Source organism: Orycteropus afer, unplaced genomic scaffold, assembly GCF_000298275.1.
Source record: "Orycteropus afer afer isolate SDZICR_OR568_19922 unplaced genomic scaffold, OryAfe1.0 scaffold00542, whole genome shotgun sequence".
NCBI classification, from domain to species: domain Eukaryota; kingdom Metazoa; phylum Chordata; class Mammalia; order Tubulidentata; family Orycteropodidae; genus Orycteropus; species Orycteropus afer.
Genome location: NW_006922129.1, coordinates 1398352 through 1415869, shown reverse-complemented (window position 1 = coordinate 1415869; position 17518 = coordinate 1398352). Strand labels below are relative to the sequence as shown.

Here is a 17518-nt window from a genome sequence, read left to right as displayed (position 1 = left end):
GCTACCACTCCTCTCCTTAGCCCCTGGCCCAGGGCCAGACTCTCCCTCCAGGGGTGAGGCTAGGAGAGAGGGGTCAGCTCTCAGGGGCTGGTGGGCTTGGGCCCACCCCTCCAGCAGCCCTCTGCAGCATGTCCAGGGCCTCCCAGAAAAAATCCTTCTGTGCGGCCATCAAGGGCATCCAGCCCACAATCTCCTTCATCTTGTCCATGCGGTCCTGCAACGTGGGGCAACTGTGGATCTGGCTGAGGTACTCCTCACAGGCCCGGGCCGCCCCCCCAGCATCCTGGGGGCTGGGCTCGGGGGTCCCCACCACCCTGCTGGCTGGCAGGTCCCGGTAGGCAAGGTGGTGCTCGATGTCATGGCTGGACAGCAAGAAGAGGCACTCTCTAGTGGAGCAGAGGGAGCAGGCACACAGAGGGACCTTGGAGGAGAAAGGGGCATGGCTGAGCGGGGCCCTTACTGCAGGGGTTCCCGGGAAGTTCTGACCACTCAGGACTACTGCTTCTCCCTCTCAAACCAGCCCTGAGGCTGCAATCAAGCTGACTGCTGGCTGAGCCCTCGGGTTGTCTAAGGTCAGAGGGAACTGGGAATTGAGGTCCCTGCCGGGAAAAGGGAGAAAGGGTGGTACTGGGGCATGAGGCCTGGGGGCTACCTGGCTCTACTGCTTCTGCCCTCCCCGGTTGCGGATTGCCTGACCTTGACGTGGAGCTTGACGAAGGAGGCACTGCCCTTAGGCCAGCCAGGGAGGCGGCCTCCAGCCCCACAGCCACAGCCCAGCAGCTCCTTGCTGAAGTCCGAGTTCTGGCTCAGCATCAGGGAGTGATTGAGACCACACCACAGGGCAACGGGGCGTTGCAGATAATGTACCTGCGGACACAGGGCCAGGCTCCCTGAGTGGGCTGCACCGAGGGCCTGAGGGCCGGGTCAGGGAAGGCTGACAGGAAGGCTCAAGGAAGAATGTAAGCGGGGGAGGGAAGAAATGGGGTCACACACACAGTTGCCCTGCTAACTGCAGATTGGCACACCGTTTCCTCCTCAGTGCTTCTGCCCTAACGGTCTGATGCATTTTGGTTGGTACCTCGTTTCTGCTCTCCAGAACAACAGACCCTGAGAACAGGACCTGCTCCCTGCCTCCTCATTCTCACCTGTCTGTGGCCCCCGAGTCCAGCCTCTTATTCAGCCTGCCAGCCTCAGGGGGAGGGAATTTCCTTCCACTTCTCCAAGGTTAAGACCCCTTTCTCTCCCTGTGCAATTCCAGCTCAGTGGCCAGGGAAGGAGTTTTCTCACACTCATTCCTCTCCCTTGCCCTCCAGACTTTTTAATTTGTCATGTCACTACCTTCAAAAATGACTGTTTTTTTGTGTGAGTTTTGATTTTTTTTTCAATTTTTATTGTAATTTGGGTGAAACTTTATAGAGCAAATTAATTTTCCACACAGTTCATACGCATTTTGTATCATGACATTGACTGCTGTTCCCCACAATGTAACAGCTCTCTTCCCACTTCCTCCCTGTAGTTACCTCTTCCCTGTCTCCTTTCTTATGTATTCCTCCCCCTACACACGCACACTGTCTCCCCGTGCAAAGTGCAAACACTTCCCTTCTGTTCTCTAATGATCAGTCTGGTGGTCTGGTTGCTCCAAGGAGTGTATCTACCTAAATGTTCACCCCCATATGCCTGTTATTGTTTGGCTGGAAGCCACAGGAGTGAGTTCAGTTCCAGATCTGAAGGGTAACTAGGGGCCATAGTCTCAGGGCTCTCCCCAGGCTCTATCAGATCAGTAAACTTGGTCTTTTTTTTTTTTTTTAAATGATTTTGACTTCTGTTCCACATTAGTCTCCCACTTGATCCAGGACCTCCTGGCTACTCTATTAAAAAAAAAAAAAAAAGCCCACCTGACTCCCACTGCTTCCTACCCGACCCGTCTGAGACTAGCCACATTTTTGTTCCTTACCACATCCAGTTTCAAGCCTTCTGGGATCTGGCTCCTTTCCCTACGAGGCTACTGACTGATGGGCCCTCTCTAAAGACACTTCCGAATCCCAGGTCCTCTCCCATAACTCACTTTCCTGAGACCGTTAGTGCTTCAGCTTTTAGAACACAGGTAAGCCACTTAGGGTCATGAGAGAAAAATTGTAACACACTGGCAAGTAAAAATTTTAAAATTCCTTTTCACTGTTTCCTATGCAAATATATAACAAATAGCATATTTTTAAACAAAAGTGGGCTCGTGCTATATAAACTATTTCATAAAGTGTTTTCACCTAAAAATACAACAAGAACATCTTTCCATGTTGGTAAATACACTCCCCCAGTACCACTCTGTCGCCATTAACAACCTCCTCTTGTTTGGAACTTTCTGCTCCATGGCTTCTGGGACATGGCATTTGAGGGGTATCCCTCCCATCAGGGACACCTCTTCTTTGTTCTCCCTGCCTGCATGATCTGCTCCTCGATCTCTACTTGAGTTATTTCAGTCTTTTTCCAATATGGAATCCCTAACAGTCAGCTAGGCGTTTCTACTTTAGTGTTTTACAAACACTGCAAAATGTCCAAATCACACTCTTCCTCTCTCCTCAAGCCAGCCTCCCTTTCCAACTCACTTTGTGGGCAATGTCATCTTTCTTCAAGGGACCTACTTTCAGAGTCATGTGTGTCACACCCTATATCTCTCCACATCTAACAAGCTGTCAGGGCCCACTCTTTTCCTTGAAACAGCATACACATCCCTTCCCTTCTGCCACTCTACTAGTCCCAGACCACTGTCTCAAGTGCTGTTGTCACTCAACGGTCTCCTAGTAGGCTCCTCACTCCCTGGCCTCCTCAGCACTACTGCCAGGCAACCTGTCCTCAATCACCCTCTTGGGCCCATACCTTTTCCTGCTGCAGAACCTGCAATGACTCTTTCCCAAATCTCTGCTCCTCCAGGTTCCCACCCACCTAGACAGTCTCACTTCTCACTAATTCCTGATCCACGCTCTCTGCCGTGGTCAGGCCAGTCTTTTCATTGTCCTAGGCATGTGCATGCTTTATTCCCATCCTCTTTACACAGAATGCCTTTCCCTATCCCCATCTGAATCCTATTCTAACCCACCCAGCCCTGTTCACATCTCACCTCTTCCAGTTCCTCCAGCCCACCCAGGTCCCCCTGACCCCAAATCCCTACTGCCCCTACAGTGTGTACTGCATGGAATGACACTGAATTCTACCTCATGGTGCCAGCCCTGGGTAAGATACGCAAGGGCATCACAGGTACTGCATACCGATTGGCTTAATTTCCCTAGAGAGTGGAAAGTGGATTCTATGGAAAGGGGAGCAGTGGAGATACACAGGGCTTAGGGAACGGGAGGACCAGGATGAGAGGTGCTGTCTCACCTGAGTGGGCTCCCCTCGGTCCATTTTGTCCCCTGTTCCCAGTTGCCCGTATCTGTTATTTCCTTGCATGAAGATTCGGCCAAATTCATCCACCAGGCCAAGGTGATTGTAACCCAGAGCACAGAACAGGATCTAGGAGGTAAGACAGAAAGGAAGTGGGTACTCGGATCTCTGCAGAGAAACCTGGGGCTCCAGAATCTCTCAGCCACTGACCCGCCATCCCGTGCTGATCTCTTTTGTCTGTGTCGTCTACCTTACCCCTCTCCCAGGGTCCCCTGTTCCCCACTGAAGGATCCCTACTGTAGGCTCTTGGTACTTTCTGATCCCTAAAGCCCCTCCCACTTTGGTCTGCCCCTTTCCTTCAGGATCCTACCTTGGCAGGCAGTGAGAGAGCAAGCGGCATCTGTTGGTCCAGGGGATCAAAGGCTTGAAGGGTCCCAAAGAGATCACGATACACCCCTGGGGTATGCACCTCAAAATACACTCCCCCCTGGTCTGGGGGGTTGGGAGCCCTCAGCTCAGTAGCCTTGGGCACCAGTTTTCCAGGGATAAGGCCCCACCTGGGATGAAAGCTGCAAGATCCAGAGAGCCTCACACCCACCAGAAATGCAGCACCTATATCTGGGAACCTGAACACATCTTTTCATTAGGATGCCCTAAGTGGTTCACCATAGGGATGGAATAGGGAGAAGGGTGTCAGTCTTTGGAGGGTCTGTCCAAGGCTGGGGTCTTGAGAAGGAGGAAGGCAGCTCTTACCTGTAATGTAGAGGGTACTACTCTGGTTGGAAGCCATGCAGACCACACGTAAGTGAGGAAGGCAACGGGATACCTTCCTCAAGGCCAGCTGGACTGTGTAGGAACGTGGCTGGTCCAGTTGGGTTTCATTCACTACCAACGAGTAGATCTTTCCTTCCTCTGGGGGCAGGGGGTATAAAAAGGCAGATAACTATGTGAGAAGAGGGACCCTCCAATATCCACAGTAACTTCCCAATAGACTCCCTAAGCCCTACAGGATAAAACACCTTGCTGCCGGGAGCAGAGCCAGAAGAGAAAGGGTAGAGATGAAATAAAGGGATAGAGACCTCAAGTTCCCCAGACTCTAGCCCGTAAGCACCAAAAACAAATCAGGGGAGTGCTTCAGCATGAGATGAATGGAGAGAAAACCCAGCAAACTTGAAAGAATCCAGTGAGTATGGAATAATGTTTGGGAAGTTAGATGCCTACCTGGCAATAAGCAGTCTAGAGGGAACCAGGTCAAGTTGGAAAAGTGGGGAGTAGTCTGAGGTATAAAATGTGATGCCCGGCATGCAGGTTGGGCAGATCAGAATTAAAAAACCAGGCATTCACTAGAGCAGTAGTTGCCAAACTATTTTTTAGCAGCAGGGCCCTCTATTCATATGACATATTAGGCAGAATCTTAGGAAGAAGACAAATAAAAGCAGATCTCTTTGGTTTGAAACCAGGATGAGGCGGCATGCAGAGAGCCCTGAGAGGCCTCCCTCCCCCTCCCCCCTGCAGCAGGTCCTGAAGAATCTGCAGGGAACAATTTGAGAACCACTGCTTTAGGATCACACCTGTGAGAAGCAGTAGAGTCCGCTGAGTTTCCTGACCAACCAGCACGATCTGTTTGAAGCTCATGGAGTGGTGGAAGGTCATCTTAAAGACACGCTGCCCACTGGACTGCAGATAGACCTCCACACAGTCACAGCACCGGCTGCTAGTTGTTCCTACCACTCCCAGCTGCTCCCGAGTGGCCAATACATAGAGATATTTACGGTAAACTGTGTCACATCTTGGGTCCGAGGCAAACTGTGGGAAAAGATAAGGGTGCCTGGGATGTAGGGCCTTGGAGGGGATGAGGCCACAGACAGGAATTAGTAAAAGACAAGCTGAGACAAGGGAAAGAAAGGCAGGACCCTTTTACTGGGTCCTGGATGGCGAGATGAGATACTTCAGTCCAGAGCTGGGGAGTGAGGACCTGTTTACAGGTTCCCAGTGTGGAAGAGCAGATGTCCTAAGGGGAACACCCAGGGCTGCTGTGAGCCCTGATGTGGAGGAGGGGTGGGTTCTTAGTTGTCAGGGATCTGCTACTCACATCCTTGGCTCCTCGACACAACACGACATAGCGGCAGGCCCGCTTCCACTGGATCTGGCCAAGGGTGGAAGACACCAGGGCATTTTTGAGGAAGAAGAGGGTCCCTACGTAGTCAAGAATGAAGATATGGTCCTTGGTGGGCAGGAAGCGGCAGTAGCCATGGGCTAGCAGGGGTGCCACACTCTTGCTGAGACAGCGGCGGCGGCCCCCAAATGCCTGGAAATACAGGCCCTTCGTGTCTGGAGGAGAGAAGGAGAGAGAAGGTTCAAGGGGCGGGGACGACACTAGGGAGATAAGTTAGAGGTTGGGCAAACAAGATTTCCCAGCCACCCTGGAGTCTGGCTCCTCTCCATCCCTAGGACTGTGGAACAGACCCCTTCTAACGGAGACATGAAAGGCTTAGAATATATCCTCAATTCCAGCCCATGTCTGAATTTTAGATCTCTGGCCCACCTCAGCACAGGGCCACACACATGCTTCTAAGTGAGAACTTCTTTGGTCTAATCTTTCATCAGAGACATAAAGAGAAACATAAGACTAAGACTCTAGACAAAACCCAGAAAGAGTGAAAAGGAATGACTAAGGCCTGTAACCCTCCTTCATTCCCAGCTCTGGATCTGTTGTGTGGAGGCCAACCATCTTAACAAATCTCCCAGAATGTGAGCCAAGTGAATGGCTATGGATAGGAGCTCCCTGGGAGGGCTAGAAGAAGCATGGTTTTCAACTTGAGGGTGATTCTGACCTTCAGGGGACATTTGGTGTCACAACTGAAGGAGATACTATTGGTGTCTAGTGGGTAGAGGCCAGAAATGTTGCTAAACATTCTATAATGCATAGATAGCCTCTCCCACCCCTCATGGAGAATTATTTGGCCCAAAATGTCAACAGTGAAAAGGCTGAAAACCTCCGGCTTAGAGGGGGAAGAACTCCAGGTTTTGTGGGTAGAGGCTGTCTCTCGGGTAACATTTAGAAGACGACTTCTATTTGGAGGGATACTTGGTAGGCACACTAGTAATGGGGACTCTGGGTGGGGCATCTATCAGAGGGTGGTTCTAGAAACTTGGAGGTATGTTTAAGTCTAACAAATTTCTTCTTGAGAAAAGGGCCCGGGAGGGTTGGCCGAGTGGGTAAGGTAGGACAGAGGCAAGGAGAACTGGAGGGTCTGGGGAAGGTGTACAGTTAAGAATAGCAGCTCTCTTCCAGGGCCGGAGCCCAGAACCCTGCTCTCGTAGGCGAGGACTGAGCCTGCGACAGATGCGCCTCCACACGCCCTCAGCATCGCACACTTCGTGGAAGTAGCGGCAGGTCTGGCCTAGGGTGACTATGTCTCTGACTGTGAGGAAGGAGGTGATATGCTCCACCTGGTGGGCAGAAGGGAGGAAGCAGGGGTCACTAGGGCCTCCTTGGTGGTGTGGTCTCCAGTCTCTTATTCTCAATACTTCCCCACACAGACTCACCAGCTCTGGGGGGAACAACTCAACAGAAACAGGGTTCCCTCTCCCCTTCTTCTCTTCTCCCCTAGGCTCTGGGCCACATGAAGGGCAGCTCCGCTTCACCTACCCATGGAGAAGGAGGAGTTCCATGAGGGTCCTGCCTGTCTTTCCCTGTCTCAGCTTGTCTTTTGCTAATTCCTGTCGTAGGGCCCACAGCTCCGACTGCCAGCTCTGTGGTGCCAAGTCATCCCATCTCTCTCTCCAGGTCTACCAGTCACCCTTCCCTAGCGGTCTTGTTCCAACTTCGCCCTGTGATCACCTACTGCTATCTCCTTGCCCTTCCCCTGCCTGTCCCCCTCACCCTGAGCCCCTCCTCCTGTCCTTGTCCACACAGCCAGGGGAATTTTTGCACCTTCCGTCTCCTGCTTCTCCTAACCATCCTGACTACCCCTTCTGTGGTCCTGTCTTCATCTCTCTGAGCCCCTTGGGCCCCTGTGCTTAGCTCCCTGGCTCCCGTCCCTGTTGCCTTTCCCACACCATGTCCCCTGCCTGGACTTAGAGGACCTCTGGGGTCCTCTGCCTCCTTGACTCCTCCCCCCCTGGAGTCTGGGGCAAACAAATCTCTCTGTGACCTCACTGTTCAGCCACTGTGACCTATTTTCCCCAGCCTTGCCTGGGATTGTATCTCACAGACAGTTCCTGGGTTCTAGCTTAGCTCTAGCATCCCAAAGGCTCATGGGTATGGCATGCATTTTACAGAAGAAATAAAGCGTGAACTACTGTAGACAAGGCCTTTTCTTAGAGTAGTGGAGTTTTTCCATTTGAGGGCCTTTAGCACTAACTCTGTAAAAAAACTGGTGAATTCTTCAAATATCAACAGGCCAGGGCCTCCAGGAAATTTGCAGCTCAAGAGGATAAACTAAAACAGTATCAACAACAACAAAGTGCACTCAGTTTTGTAGGTAAGGAGGAAAGGTGGCCCTGCTAATGACTGCCTATCTCATAAAAGTGTGTACCAGATAAGAAGGGGACACTTGAGCACAAACTCCTTACCAAACCATAACCAAACCCACTGCTATCAAGTTGATTCCAACTCATAGTGACCCTAGAGGACAGAGTAGAACAGCCCATAGGGTTTCCAAGGCTGTCAATCTTTACAGAAACAGATTGCCTCATCTTTCTCCCCCAGAGTGGCTTTTGGGTTTGAACTGCCAACCTCTTGGTTAGCTGTCCAATGCTTTAACCACAGTGCCACCAGTGCTCCTTTGACTCTGAAAAACACATCCAAAAGCAGGAGCTCTCCTGGGACAGTAACATCATTGCATGTATGAAAGGCAACCTGTTAAGGTGGGAAGGACAGATTTACTTCTTCCTCTGAAAACTTAGGGTATTTCCCAGACTATAAGCTACCAACTCAGTCTAGTGTTGTTGTTATGTGCTGTCGAGTCGGCCCCGACTCATAGCGACCCCTCCTTGGGTTTCCCAGGCGGTATCACTACGGAAGTAGATTGCCCCATCTTCCTTCCGAGGAGTGGCTGGTGGGTGTGAACCGCCAGCCTTGTGGTTAGCAGTCAAGTGCCTTAGGCACTAGGCTACCAGAGCTCCTAACTTAGTCTTATGGGAGAATGAAACATATGAGAAGAAATGAATGAAGGCTGCGTCTGCAAAGGTAGGAGCAGAAGATCTATGCTGATAAATCCAAGAATTTCTGGCTTTTCCAGGGAATCCAATCTGTTGGACAATCAGCCCTCAGCTGCACAGTGTTACAGAGAGTTGATTTGCTGTCAACTAGCCGGACAAACGCTATTACTTATGACAATAAACAACTAGGTTAGCATATCTAGAATGGAATTTAATAACTGAATATATATTTTAAGCAATATTAGGATTTATGAGGCAGAAACTTATTTGTGGGTAGGCAACTATTAACATATTACACGGAACAGATTAGGTACTTGTCCCCCTAAAGGGGATGATAAGAAGAACTCTAAGAGGCGGAAAAACTATTTTCAGATTCCTCTTGTATTTGCGTGCCCTCTATCCCTTCCGTTTCACCTCATAAAGCAAACAAGGGGGTGCGAACAGAAAACGTCCATTGTCAAAGCTGATGGGCTAGGCAAGGGCCCGGTGTCAAGGAATTAAGTGACCTGGCTTCTCTTGCTAACTCATCAACTTCCTTTCATCTCAGTTTCCTCACTTGCAACACGACGTCCTTCTTCTAGATGATGAGTCCTTCCTAGGCTCTAACATTCCCAGGTCTTGTCCCCACAATTCCTGACCAGGAGCCGGCCAGACGCGGAGGCGCGCCTCTGGTTAGGTTGGCAGGCGAGGCGGAAGCCTGCCCTCCGCCGGCCGGGCTTGCCCAGACATCTGAGGCTTTCCCTGTCTCCCCTAACCTTCCACCTACATCCTCCCTCCACGAGCTGGGTATCCTGAGTCTTTGGGAAGCCTCCTCGCCTGGCAGTCCCAGACCCTCGCAGGCCTCTGTGTCCGGAACAAGAAATGGTCTTCCGCGATGCTTTCGGCTCCAGCAACTCCCACGGGCACTGGCCTCGGCCGCTCGCCTTGCCCCCTCGGTCTCTCTTACGGCCTCCACGCTGCCTCACTCCCTAACATGCTCGGCTTGCACACCCACCCCAGCCTCTGCACCACTCCCACCCGGCCCAAGCACGCCGCGCTTACATTCTTTACCTCAGTCTCAAAGTTCTAGCTCACCCGCCTCCTTCTGAGCGAAGGGACCGCCTTCTCGCCCATGCTATTGGTAAGTAGAGCCGTCTCTCAGAGCAGAGGCCGGGACCCTCCGGAAGATTTAATTGGCCTGCTTGACAGTCATTCGCCTGTATCTGGCTTGCGATTGGTTTTCGTGGGACGGGGACTAAGCTCACCCGCCGGTGGACTCTTGCGTCTCCGCCTTCTAGTTGAGAGTCGGCGTTCACGCCTCCTGGTTGGATCTGATTGGCTCCATCTCGGAATCTAAGCATTGTATTGGATGCGGCTGCGCGGGGCGGGTCAGCCTGGAGCGTCGGCGGTTGACGAGCGCTCCATTCTCTTTCCCCTCCCCTTCCCTCGCGGCGCTGGAGTTGCCACATACCACACCCCCAACCCCGGCAGGTTCTGATTCGCCTCTCCTGACGCGTCTCCAGACCACGATTGGTCCGCTGGGTCCCTGAGCTCCGCTTCCTCCCCCTCGAAGTGACTACGGAGGCTCTGAGGAGGGGGAGGGGACAAGGAGGGACTGCCGGTCCCTTCAGTTGGGCAGCGGAAGCCGCCGGGAGCGGATGGCGGCGGCGGTGGTAACGGCCACACTTGCCGCCGGGGGTGAGGAGGCGGCGGCCACAACCTCCGTTCCAGGGTCTCCGGGACTGCCCGGGAGCCGCAGTGCAGAGCGGGCCCTAGAGGAGGCCGTGGCCACCGGGACCCTGAACCTGTCCAACCGGCGCTTGAAGCAGTTTCCCCGGGGCGCGGCCCGCAGCTACGACCTGTCAGACATCACCCAGGCTGGTGAGTGCCCCCCGGCCGCCAGCCGGGGCGAGACGTCATTTATGTAGTCCCGCCCCTTTTGCTTGTTGCGCTTTCAGCCCTGGCGTCTGTGGCCCTTCCCTTCTACCTGGCTATCGCGGTTCTTGACCCTTATTTGCATAAGCCTGTACCACCCGGTCCCTGCTCTAGGAACTGCTAGACAAAGAATGTACTCATTGCACAGAACGCCCAGACTCCCTGGCTGAGCGTTGTGGAGAGACCCTGTTTCTCTTTATTTGCATATCAGCGCACCTGTAGACTGGCCCCGCCCCTCACCTGGTTGGTTCATTTGCATGGCCTCTTCAACCTCAGCTCGTCTCTTTCCGTAAAGCAACCCCAATGAGCTCCTCCAGCCACTTGGTTTCTTTCCTCCTCTTCCGTCTCCAACTCCTGTTCCGCTCAGATCTGGGCATCCCCGGGTGCCCCCTTCCCATGAACTTGCCCCTAAGCACTTGAGGTTTCTGCTTACTTTCCTTCTAGTCCCGCCCCCTAAGGTCACTGGCTCTCTCCACTCCTCACCCTGCCAGCCTATGAGAAAGAAGCAAATCACCTACCTACCTGTCTCGTCTCTTCTCCGTGAGCTCGCCTTCCTATTATCCTTGAGCCCCTGTCTGTGAGGCTGCACCTCCTCCCTGAGTGTGTGAAGTCACTGTGGAGCCTGTGATCTCATAGGGACCCTAGAATTCTCTCTTCAGTCTCTGCTTTTCTTGGAGGGAGGGGCTTGAAGCCATTGCTGGAAAGAAGGAAATCTTATCTCCCAGCTGAGAGTGTTGGGAAGCTAGACACTGTCCTTCCACTCCCCCATCCGTAGGCTCCATCTAATAATAATAATAATATTCTCTCCACCCTGGTATCTGTTGATAGGAGGTGGTGGGGGCTCTTCTCTGACCGATGAGTCCCAGTGTGGCCCAGCTGCTCAAGAGGAAGCCTATGACCTTGGGCTGGCAGCTGCAGGGAAGAGGAGGGAGGGGGAGGACTACATTCTCGAAGCCACCCCAGCCAAGCCCAGGGTATGAGGAGGCCTCCCCCTCTCGTCTTCAAGTCGTCCTAGCTCTGGACTTGGAGCTAGATGAGAGGATGCCCTTCTGATGCCACTGCCCAAGGGAGTGCATTTCTCCCCAAGCACCTGCTCACCTGCAGACACTCAGCGGGCACTTACTCTTTTCTTTCTCTTACTGTTCTGGGGAGAACCGGTTGAACCTTCCTGGCTTGGCTTGGGTTGCTAGGTAAACGAACTTGCCCACTATGCAGTCAGTGAGTTCTGGAGATGGGAGAGCCCCCAGAAGCTGGGCCTGTTGCTCTCAGTCTCCCTGGCGGCAGCACCAGATTGACCTCAGCAGCTGTGTGACACTCGCCCTCTGTTCCCCTCCCCCTTGCTTGTTTTTTTGACAAAGACCAAATGTTATCCTTTACTTCCTTAGGGCTCTGCCTCTGTGAGTGGACTCATGGGGAAAGCTAGCCGGAGCTCCCCAGCCCCTCCCAGCTCCTCCTCCAGCATTTCTGCTCAGGGTGCAGCCAGTTCTTTGAGCTTGGTTGGTGAAGCAGGAAAATCCCTCTCTGTCCTCCCTGTTCTCTACCCAGGAATCCTCAGTCCTTTCCAAGGACCACGGTTCTAGGCCCAGTGGGGTCCATTTTGTCCAAAACTCTCTCTCTGTCCCCCTCTGCCCAAGCAGGGTGCTTATAGCCTGGGGTGGAAAGAGGAAGTGACAAAAACGCAGTCGGTGTTGTCCATACCCTGCCCTCCACACCCCCTTGACCCCCAATCCAGACTAAAAACTTCAATGCTCTGCTTCTGGAATCATTTTGAACTCTCTGCTCCTGCTTCCCCAGCTCTTCTGGAACCAGTGCCTTCCCTGGCATGTCTTCTGTGGCTCAGGTTGCTGATGTCCCATGGACTCTGTCCTCTGGGGCCCAGTAGTTGGAAGAATCCTGAGGTGGGGGGAGGGGCCGCTCCAGCAAAGGAGAAGTATAGTTCATTCTCTTTAGACCACATCCTGTGCCTCTGGTGCCCTGCCTCCTCCAGCCTGGGCTCCCTTCCTCTCCTGGCTTTTGCCCCCTGCCACCCACTTACCCATCATAACATTTTTCCCCCACCCCCTTCATCCACATGCACATACGCACGCACACAAACACATTTGTGGACACGGAGAGGCAGGCAGGTGGAGGATGAGGGTGGGAGGACCAGATGTGGTCCTCCTACCGTCTCCGGAACTGCCTTCTCCCGTGACAGGCCTTCTGTCTGTGTGCTCCAGGGCTGGGGCAGAAAGGGAGAGAGATGATTCCTGGGACAGCAGGCTATCATCCTCCCTGGTAAACACAGGGGCCCCCAGAGACAGAACCTGACAGATTGTTTCTACTTCATTTCCTGTCACAAGACTCATTTCCTTGGAGGATATACCCCAGCTCTCTCCAACTTTTGCTCACCCCTCCCTGGGCTAAGAAGCTCACCCAAGTTCTGTTGCTTGGGACTTCCCCCAGCAGAGCCTAGGCTCCTCCCATCATAGGCTAAGCAGAGGAAGGAGAAACCCCAACTTCTGATGGCTAAGCATCTAGAATCTCCAGACTGGAAGGAACCCCAATGCCTGACTCTTTATATTGAAGTAGCAGGCTATCTCTTGAGATAAAGGGGTAATGATGAGTTCTCCCCTCCTCTACCCTCTCCACTCCTCACCCATGCCCAAGATGCAGGCAAAGGAGCTCACTCTTGAAGTCTGGAACAGTAAGAGAGGAAGTAGCAGAAGGCTGGTGAGGCCTGCCAGAGGGTGGGAAGGAGTCCACCCCTGGGCCAGGGGTATCCAGATGGGAGGGGCCTGAGGACTCCCGGCTCCCACCCCCAGCTTGGTTGATTGGTTCTTTCCTCCCTGTCCTTAGGAATCTGTAACTTCACAGTCCCTTGGGCCTGACGAAAAACTGTTGTCAGGTGTTGGGGCCTGCCTTAATCTCTAGATTCACTGTATAGTGACCCTTGGTTTCCCCCTCATGGTTCACCTTGTTGAAAACAGGTTGCAGTGGGAGGGAGCGCCACTCCCAGCGGCATCCCCTGGGTGTTCTCCGTATTCTCAGCTGGAGCCTCCTAGACCATCACCCTGCTATTTTCTCTTGAGCACCAGCCCTCTCTTGCCTCTTGCCTTTTGCCTTCCACCTCTCCTGTCGTTTCAGAACAGCAGGAATAATAAGCATTCCCTTCCAGGACAGCCCTTCATTCATGCATTTGAAGATATTTGGCTCCTCCTCCCAGGTCTGGGCTGCAGCCCAGTGACTCTGTGTCTTTATCATCATGCTTGGAATGTGCTCCAGTTTGCAGAAATCTTTGTTATCTCCCCAGGACACCCAGGTGTATAGGCCTGATTCCTTATGTCTGCTGAGGGTAGGAGGCTGGACAGCTGACTTTGGGGAAATCCAAGATCCTGCTGTTCAGAACTGGGCCTTTCCATAGCTCTCTTGACACTTGCTTCTCCTAGACTTGTCCCGGAACCGGTTCCCCGAGGTGCCTGAGGCAGCATGCCAGCTGGTGTCTCTCGAGGGCTTGAGCCTCTACCATAACTGCTTGAGATGCCTGAATCCAGCCTTGGGGAATCTCACAGCCCTCACCTACCTCAACCTCAGGTAGAAGAGGCAGGGTCAGGGGAGGGTGGGGATCCTGTTCTCACTGCAAGTCCCAATGTATAGTACCCTCAGTGACCCTCTCTCTGACCCTGAGAGGAGGGGAGTCCTGGGACCTTGTGCCTGGAGGGTAAGCCCCCTGCCTCTCTGCCTCTCACAGCCGAAACCAGCTGTCGTCGCTGCCACCCTACATCTGCCAGCTGCCGCTGCGGGTGCTCGTCGTCAGCAACAACAAGCTGGGAGCTCTGCCTCCTGACATTGGGGCCTTGGGAAGCCTGCGGCAGCTTGTGAGGACAGGGAACAAGGCCGAGAAGGGGGACTGTGGAGCCAGGCACCGGGGACATGGGAGAAGGAGGAAGGGAGGATGGGTGTAGGGGAAAAGCTTGAAGGCAGCTGGCCAGAGACGGGAGGGCAGGTTCTGATGATCCCGCTCTTAATCTCTTTCTCACTTTCTTTTCCTCATTTCAGGATGTGAGCAGCAATGAGTTGCAGTCTCTCCCCCCAGAGCTGTGTAGCCTGCCTTCCCTGCGGGATCTCAATGTCCGGAGGAATCAGCTCAGCATCCTACCTGATGGTGAGGGCATTGACGAACAGGAGGGTGTGTGCGTGTGCACGCGTGTGCATGTGTGTGTGCATGTATCTGCCGTGGAAGAGTCACAGTCAAGGACTCTTCAGTGCAGAATCATGTCTTGTTTGCCCAGGGTTTTGTAATTCATAAAACTAAATTGTTTAATCTTGACTAACCATCCTCTGAGATGGGCTCTTGGATTATTAGCTCTATTTTACTAAGTGGAAACGGGCCCAGAAAGAGGAGGCGGTGCATGCGTCTGCAGCACTAGAATCTCAAGGTTGGAAGGGACCTTTGAGGTCCTCCAGGGGTACCACTTCCCCCAGCAGGCGCTCTCAGGTCCCAGGAGTGTCGGATGCCCAGGCTTCCTCCCCAGAGATTCTGAATCCTCAGGGCCTCACTAGGGCCCAAGCAACCCCATTTTAATGAGCTGATTGTAACACACACCAACATTTGATAGCTTCTGCTTCAAAGCAGACAAGCCTTTTTTATTCAGCCAGCTTTTTTTTTTTTTTTTTTGGTCTTTGGTTAGTGTTTCCTGTGTTTTAGATGGGGACCAGGTAGGTGTGGGAGATGTCGCTAAGATCCAGGCTGACTCTTAAATGGCTGACTGGTGGAGAGAGAGAAATGTTCCTGGAACACTTTGAGGGAAGTAGTGTTAGAGCGTGAGGCTTAAAAGAACCCTGGGAGCCCGAGCTCGGTTCTGCTTGGGGGGCTGCCCTTTGAAGGAGATTCTCCATCCGTCTGCATCAGCAGGGAAACAACATGGGCAAACAAGGAGCTGGGAGGGAGCATGGCCAGCATGGGTGTGGTTAGAGGCAAGTCAGGGCTGGGGCGGGGGGCCTTCTCTTGTTCTGGAGGGCGTGGACTTGGTTTTCAGGACAAAGAGCAGGGACTCAGTTGGTCATCCATTTTTTTTTGGAGCTTCCCCACCCTCACTTTCTGTACCTGCTCTCTTTCTTTCCAAGTCAGTAGGGGTACAAATAAGCATTTGATCAGGACTCTTTCTGGGGACACGGGGGGGGGCAGTGAGTTTCAACTTGAGGAATATGGGAAGATTTCCAGAGAAGGTGACACTTGAGAACTATGTAGACAGAGATGGGGAGGTCTCCCAGCTCAGCAAACAGCATACGGAAAAGTCCAGAAGCTGAGGGACCGGAGAGTCGTCTGATGTGGTCGGAGTGGGGAATGAGGTGGGAAAGGGGCTGAGCAGGTCACGAAGGCCTTGGCCGTGCCAGGTGCCGGAGCCATGCCGTATATTCTGTGTCAGGGCCCTCACGGGTCCAGCCTGTGCACTCTTGAGAATTAGAATAAAGCGCCCCTTCCAGGGCCGGCAGGCCTCCCCCAGGGGGTAAGCTTGGCTAGTAAAGGGCAGATGGTATTTAGCCCTTCTTGACTGGGTGCTTTTGTGCAGGGCACAGCTCTGTCCCCGAGTCTTTGAAGGTTTGGGGTATCGTGGTTTGGTTTTTGTCTGGTGGTGATCACTCGAAGGATCAGTTCAAGTGTGAAGTGGGCAGGTGAGGAGACAGAGAGGGAAGCATCCCTCTTTGAAGGATGCCTGGCCCTGAAGTCCAGGTAGGCCTGGTGAGGGATGTGTGGCTTGGAAGGAGGACCAGAGTTGAGCAGGAAGGGAAGCAAAGCGGTTGTTGCTGGGGGACATTCTGAGCCGGTCAGGGAAGGGGCTGTGATGGACCCAGGAGAGCAGGGGCAGGGGTGGCTGGCCAGCCAGAGCAGAGGGCGGAGGAAGTGAGCACGGTGCCCCTCCCTGGACCTGGACATGCTCCTGACTCTTCCCTCGCCCACCCCCAGAGCTGGGGGACCTTCCTCTTGTCCGCCTGGATTTCTCCTGTAACCGCGTCTCCCGAATCCCAGTCTCCTTCTGCCGCCTCAGGCACCTACAGGTCATTCTGCTGGACAGCAACCCCCTGCAAAGCCCCCCTGCCCAGGTGAGGGGTGGGGTGGGGGCACCATGGGGGCAGGGATGAGATTGGGCAGGAGTCGGGGGGATAAGCTCCTTCGGCAGACAAACAAAATCTTAGGAGGACCCCTCTGTCCCCCACTCAGATCTGCCTGAAGGGGAAACTTCACATCTTCAAGTACTTGTCAACCGAGGCTGGGCGGCGGGGAGGCTCTGCACTGGGGGACCTGGCCCCATCTCGCCCCCCAAGTTTCAGTCCCTGGTAAGTCTCAGGTGGGAAGGAAACCAACCCTGGGCACGTAATGCCCCTTCCTGGGACCAGGGACACCATGGTTTTTGGTGGGAGGACAGGGGAGGGGGTTGCTGTTTAGTCTAAGACTGACAGATGTCTCTGGCTGACCCAAGCCCACCTGAGGATTTATTCCCGGGACGTCGGTACGATGGTGGACTGGACTCAGGCTTCCACAGTGTTGACAGTGGCAGCAAAAGGTGGTCTGGAAACGAGGTAAGGCCTTCCTTTCTAAGGGAGCTTTTCCCTGGACCTCCACCTTAAGAGTGAGAGAAGGTGGGCGCAGCTGTCCTTTTCCTTCTCTCTCCCAAGTACCTGGCAAGGGCTAGTCTCACACGGTAGCTCCTAACCCCTGAACCCTCGCAGAGGCGTTTCCCGTCTCTACATCTCTGCCTTTTCAGTCAACAGATGAATTCTCGGAGTTGTCATTCCGGATCTCGGAGCTGGCCCGGGAGCCTCGGGGGCCCAGGGAACGGAGGGAGGACGGCGTCGGTGAGCAGGAGAGCCAGGGGTCGGGGCCAGGGGCATGGTCGAGGGCTGGGGGCCCATCTGCTTGCTGACACGCCCCTGGCCTCTCTAGCTGATGGGGACCCTGAGCAGATTGACTTCATTGACAGCCACGTGCCTGGGGAGGACGAAGATCGAGGTGCTGCTGAGGTGAGGGTCCAGCCCATGTCCCTCTTCAGCCACGAGAGAGGAGAGCTGCAGGGAGGGGGTG

At 53.7% G+C, this 17518-nt stretch overlaps 2 protein-coding genes across 2 annotated transcripts in view; one reads left to right on the top strand and one right to left on the bottom strand.

Annotated features, from left to right (window-relative positions):
• Positions 1 to 73: 73 nt before the first annotated feature.
• Positions 74 to 9657, bottom strand: FBXO24 (F-box protein 24). The gene is made up of 10 exons (XM_007955841.2): positions 9619 to 9657; positions 6928 to 7026; positions 6648 to 6831; positions 5471 to 5709; positions 4950 to 5184; positions 4132 to 4290; positions 3749 to 3870; positions 3376 to 3507; positions 697 to 867; positions 74 to 421 (listed from the first exon to the last, which is right to left on the bottom strand). The coding sequence occupies exons 1-10, from the start codon at positions 9655 to 9657 to the stop codon at positions 74 to 76; spliced, it is 1728 nt and encodes a 575-aa protein (XP_007954032.1).
• Positions 9658 to 10181: 524 nt separating this feature from the next.
• The window catches only part of LRCH4 (leucine rich repeats and calponin homology domain containing 4), a 16421-nt gene continuing 9084 nt past the window's right edge, over positions 10182 to 17518 (top strand). The window contains exons 1-9 of the mRNA XM_042782968.1: positions 10182 to 10404; positions 13884 to 14028; positions 14186 to 14312; positions 14494 to 14599; positions 16403 to 16539; positions 16658 to 16773; positions 16917 to 17016; positions 17202 to 17292; positions 17381 to 17516. Of these exons, the coding sequence (XP_042638902.1) occupies positions 10182 to 10404; positions 13884 to 14028; positions 14186 to 14312; positions 14494 to 14599; positions 16403 to 16539; positions 16658 to 16773; positions 16917 to 17016; positions 17202 to 17292; positions 17381 to 17516 (1181 nt within the window). The remainder of the gene's footprint in view (positions 10405 to 13883; positions 14029 to 14185; positions 14313 to 14493; positions 14600 to 16402; positions 16540 to 16657; positions 16774 to 16916; positions 17017 to 17201; positions 17293 to 17380; positions 17517 to 17518) is intronic.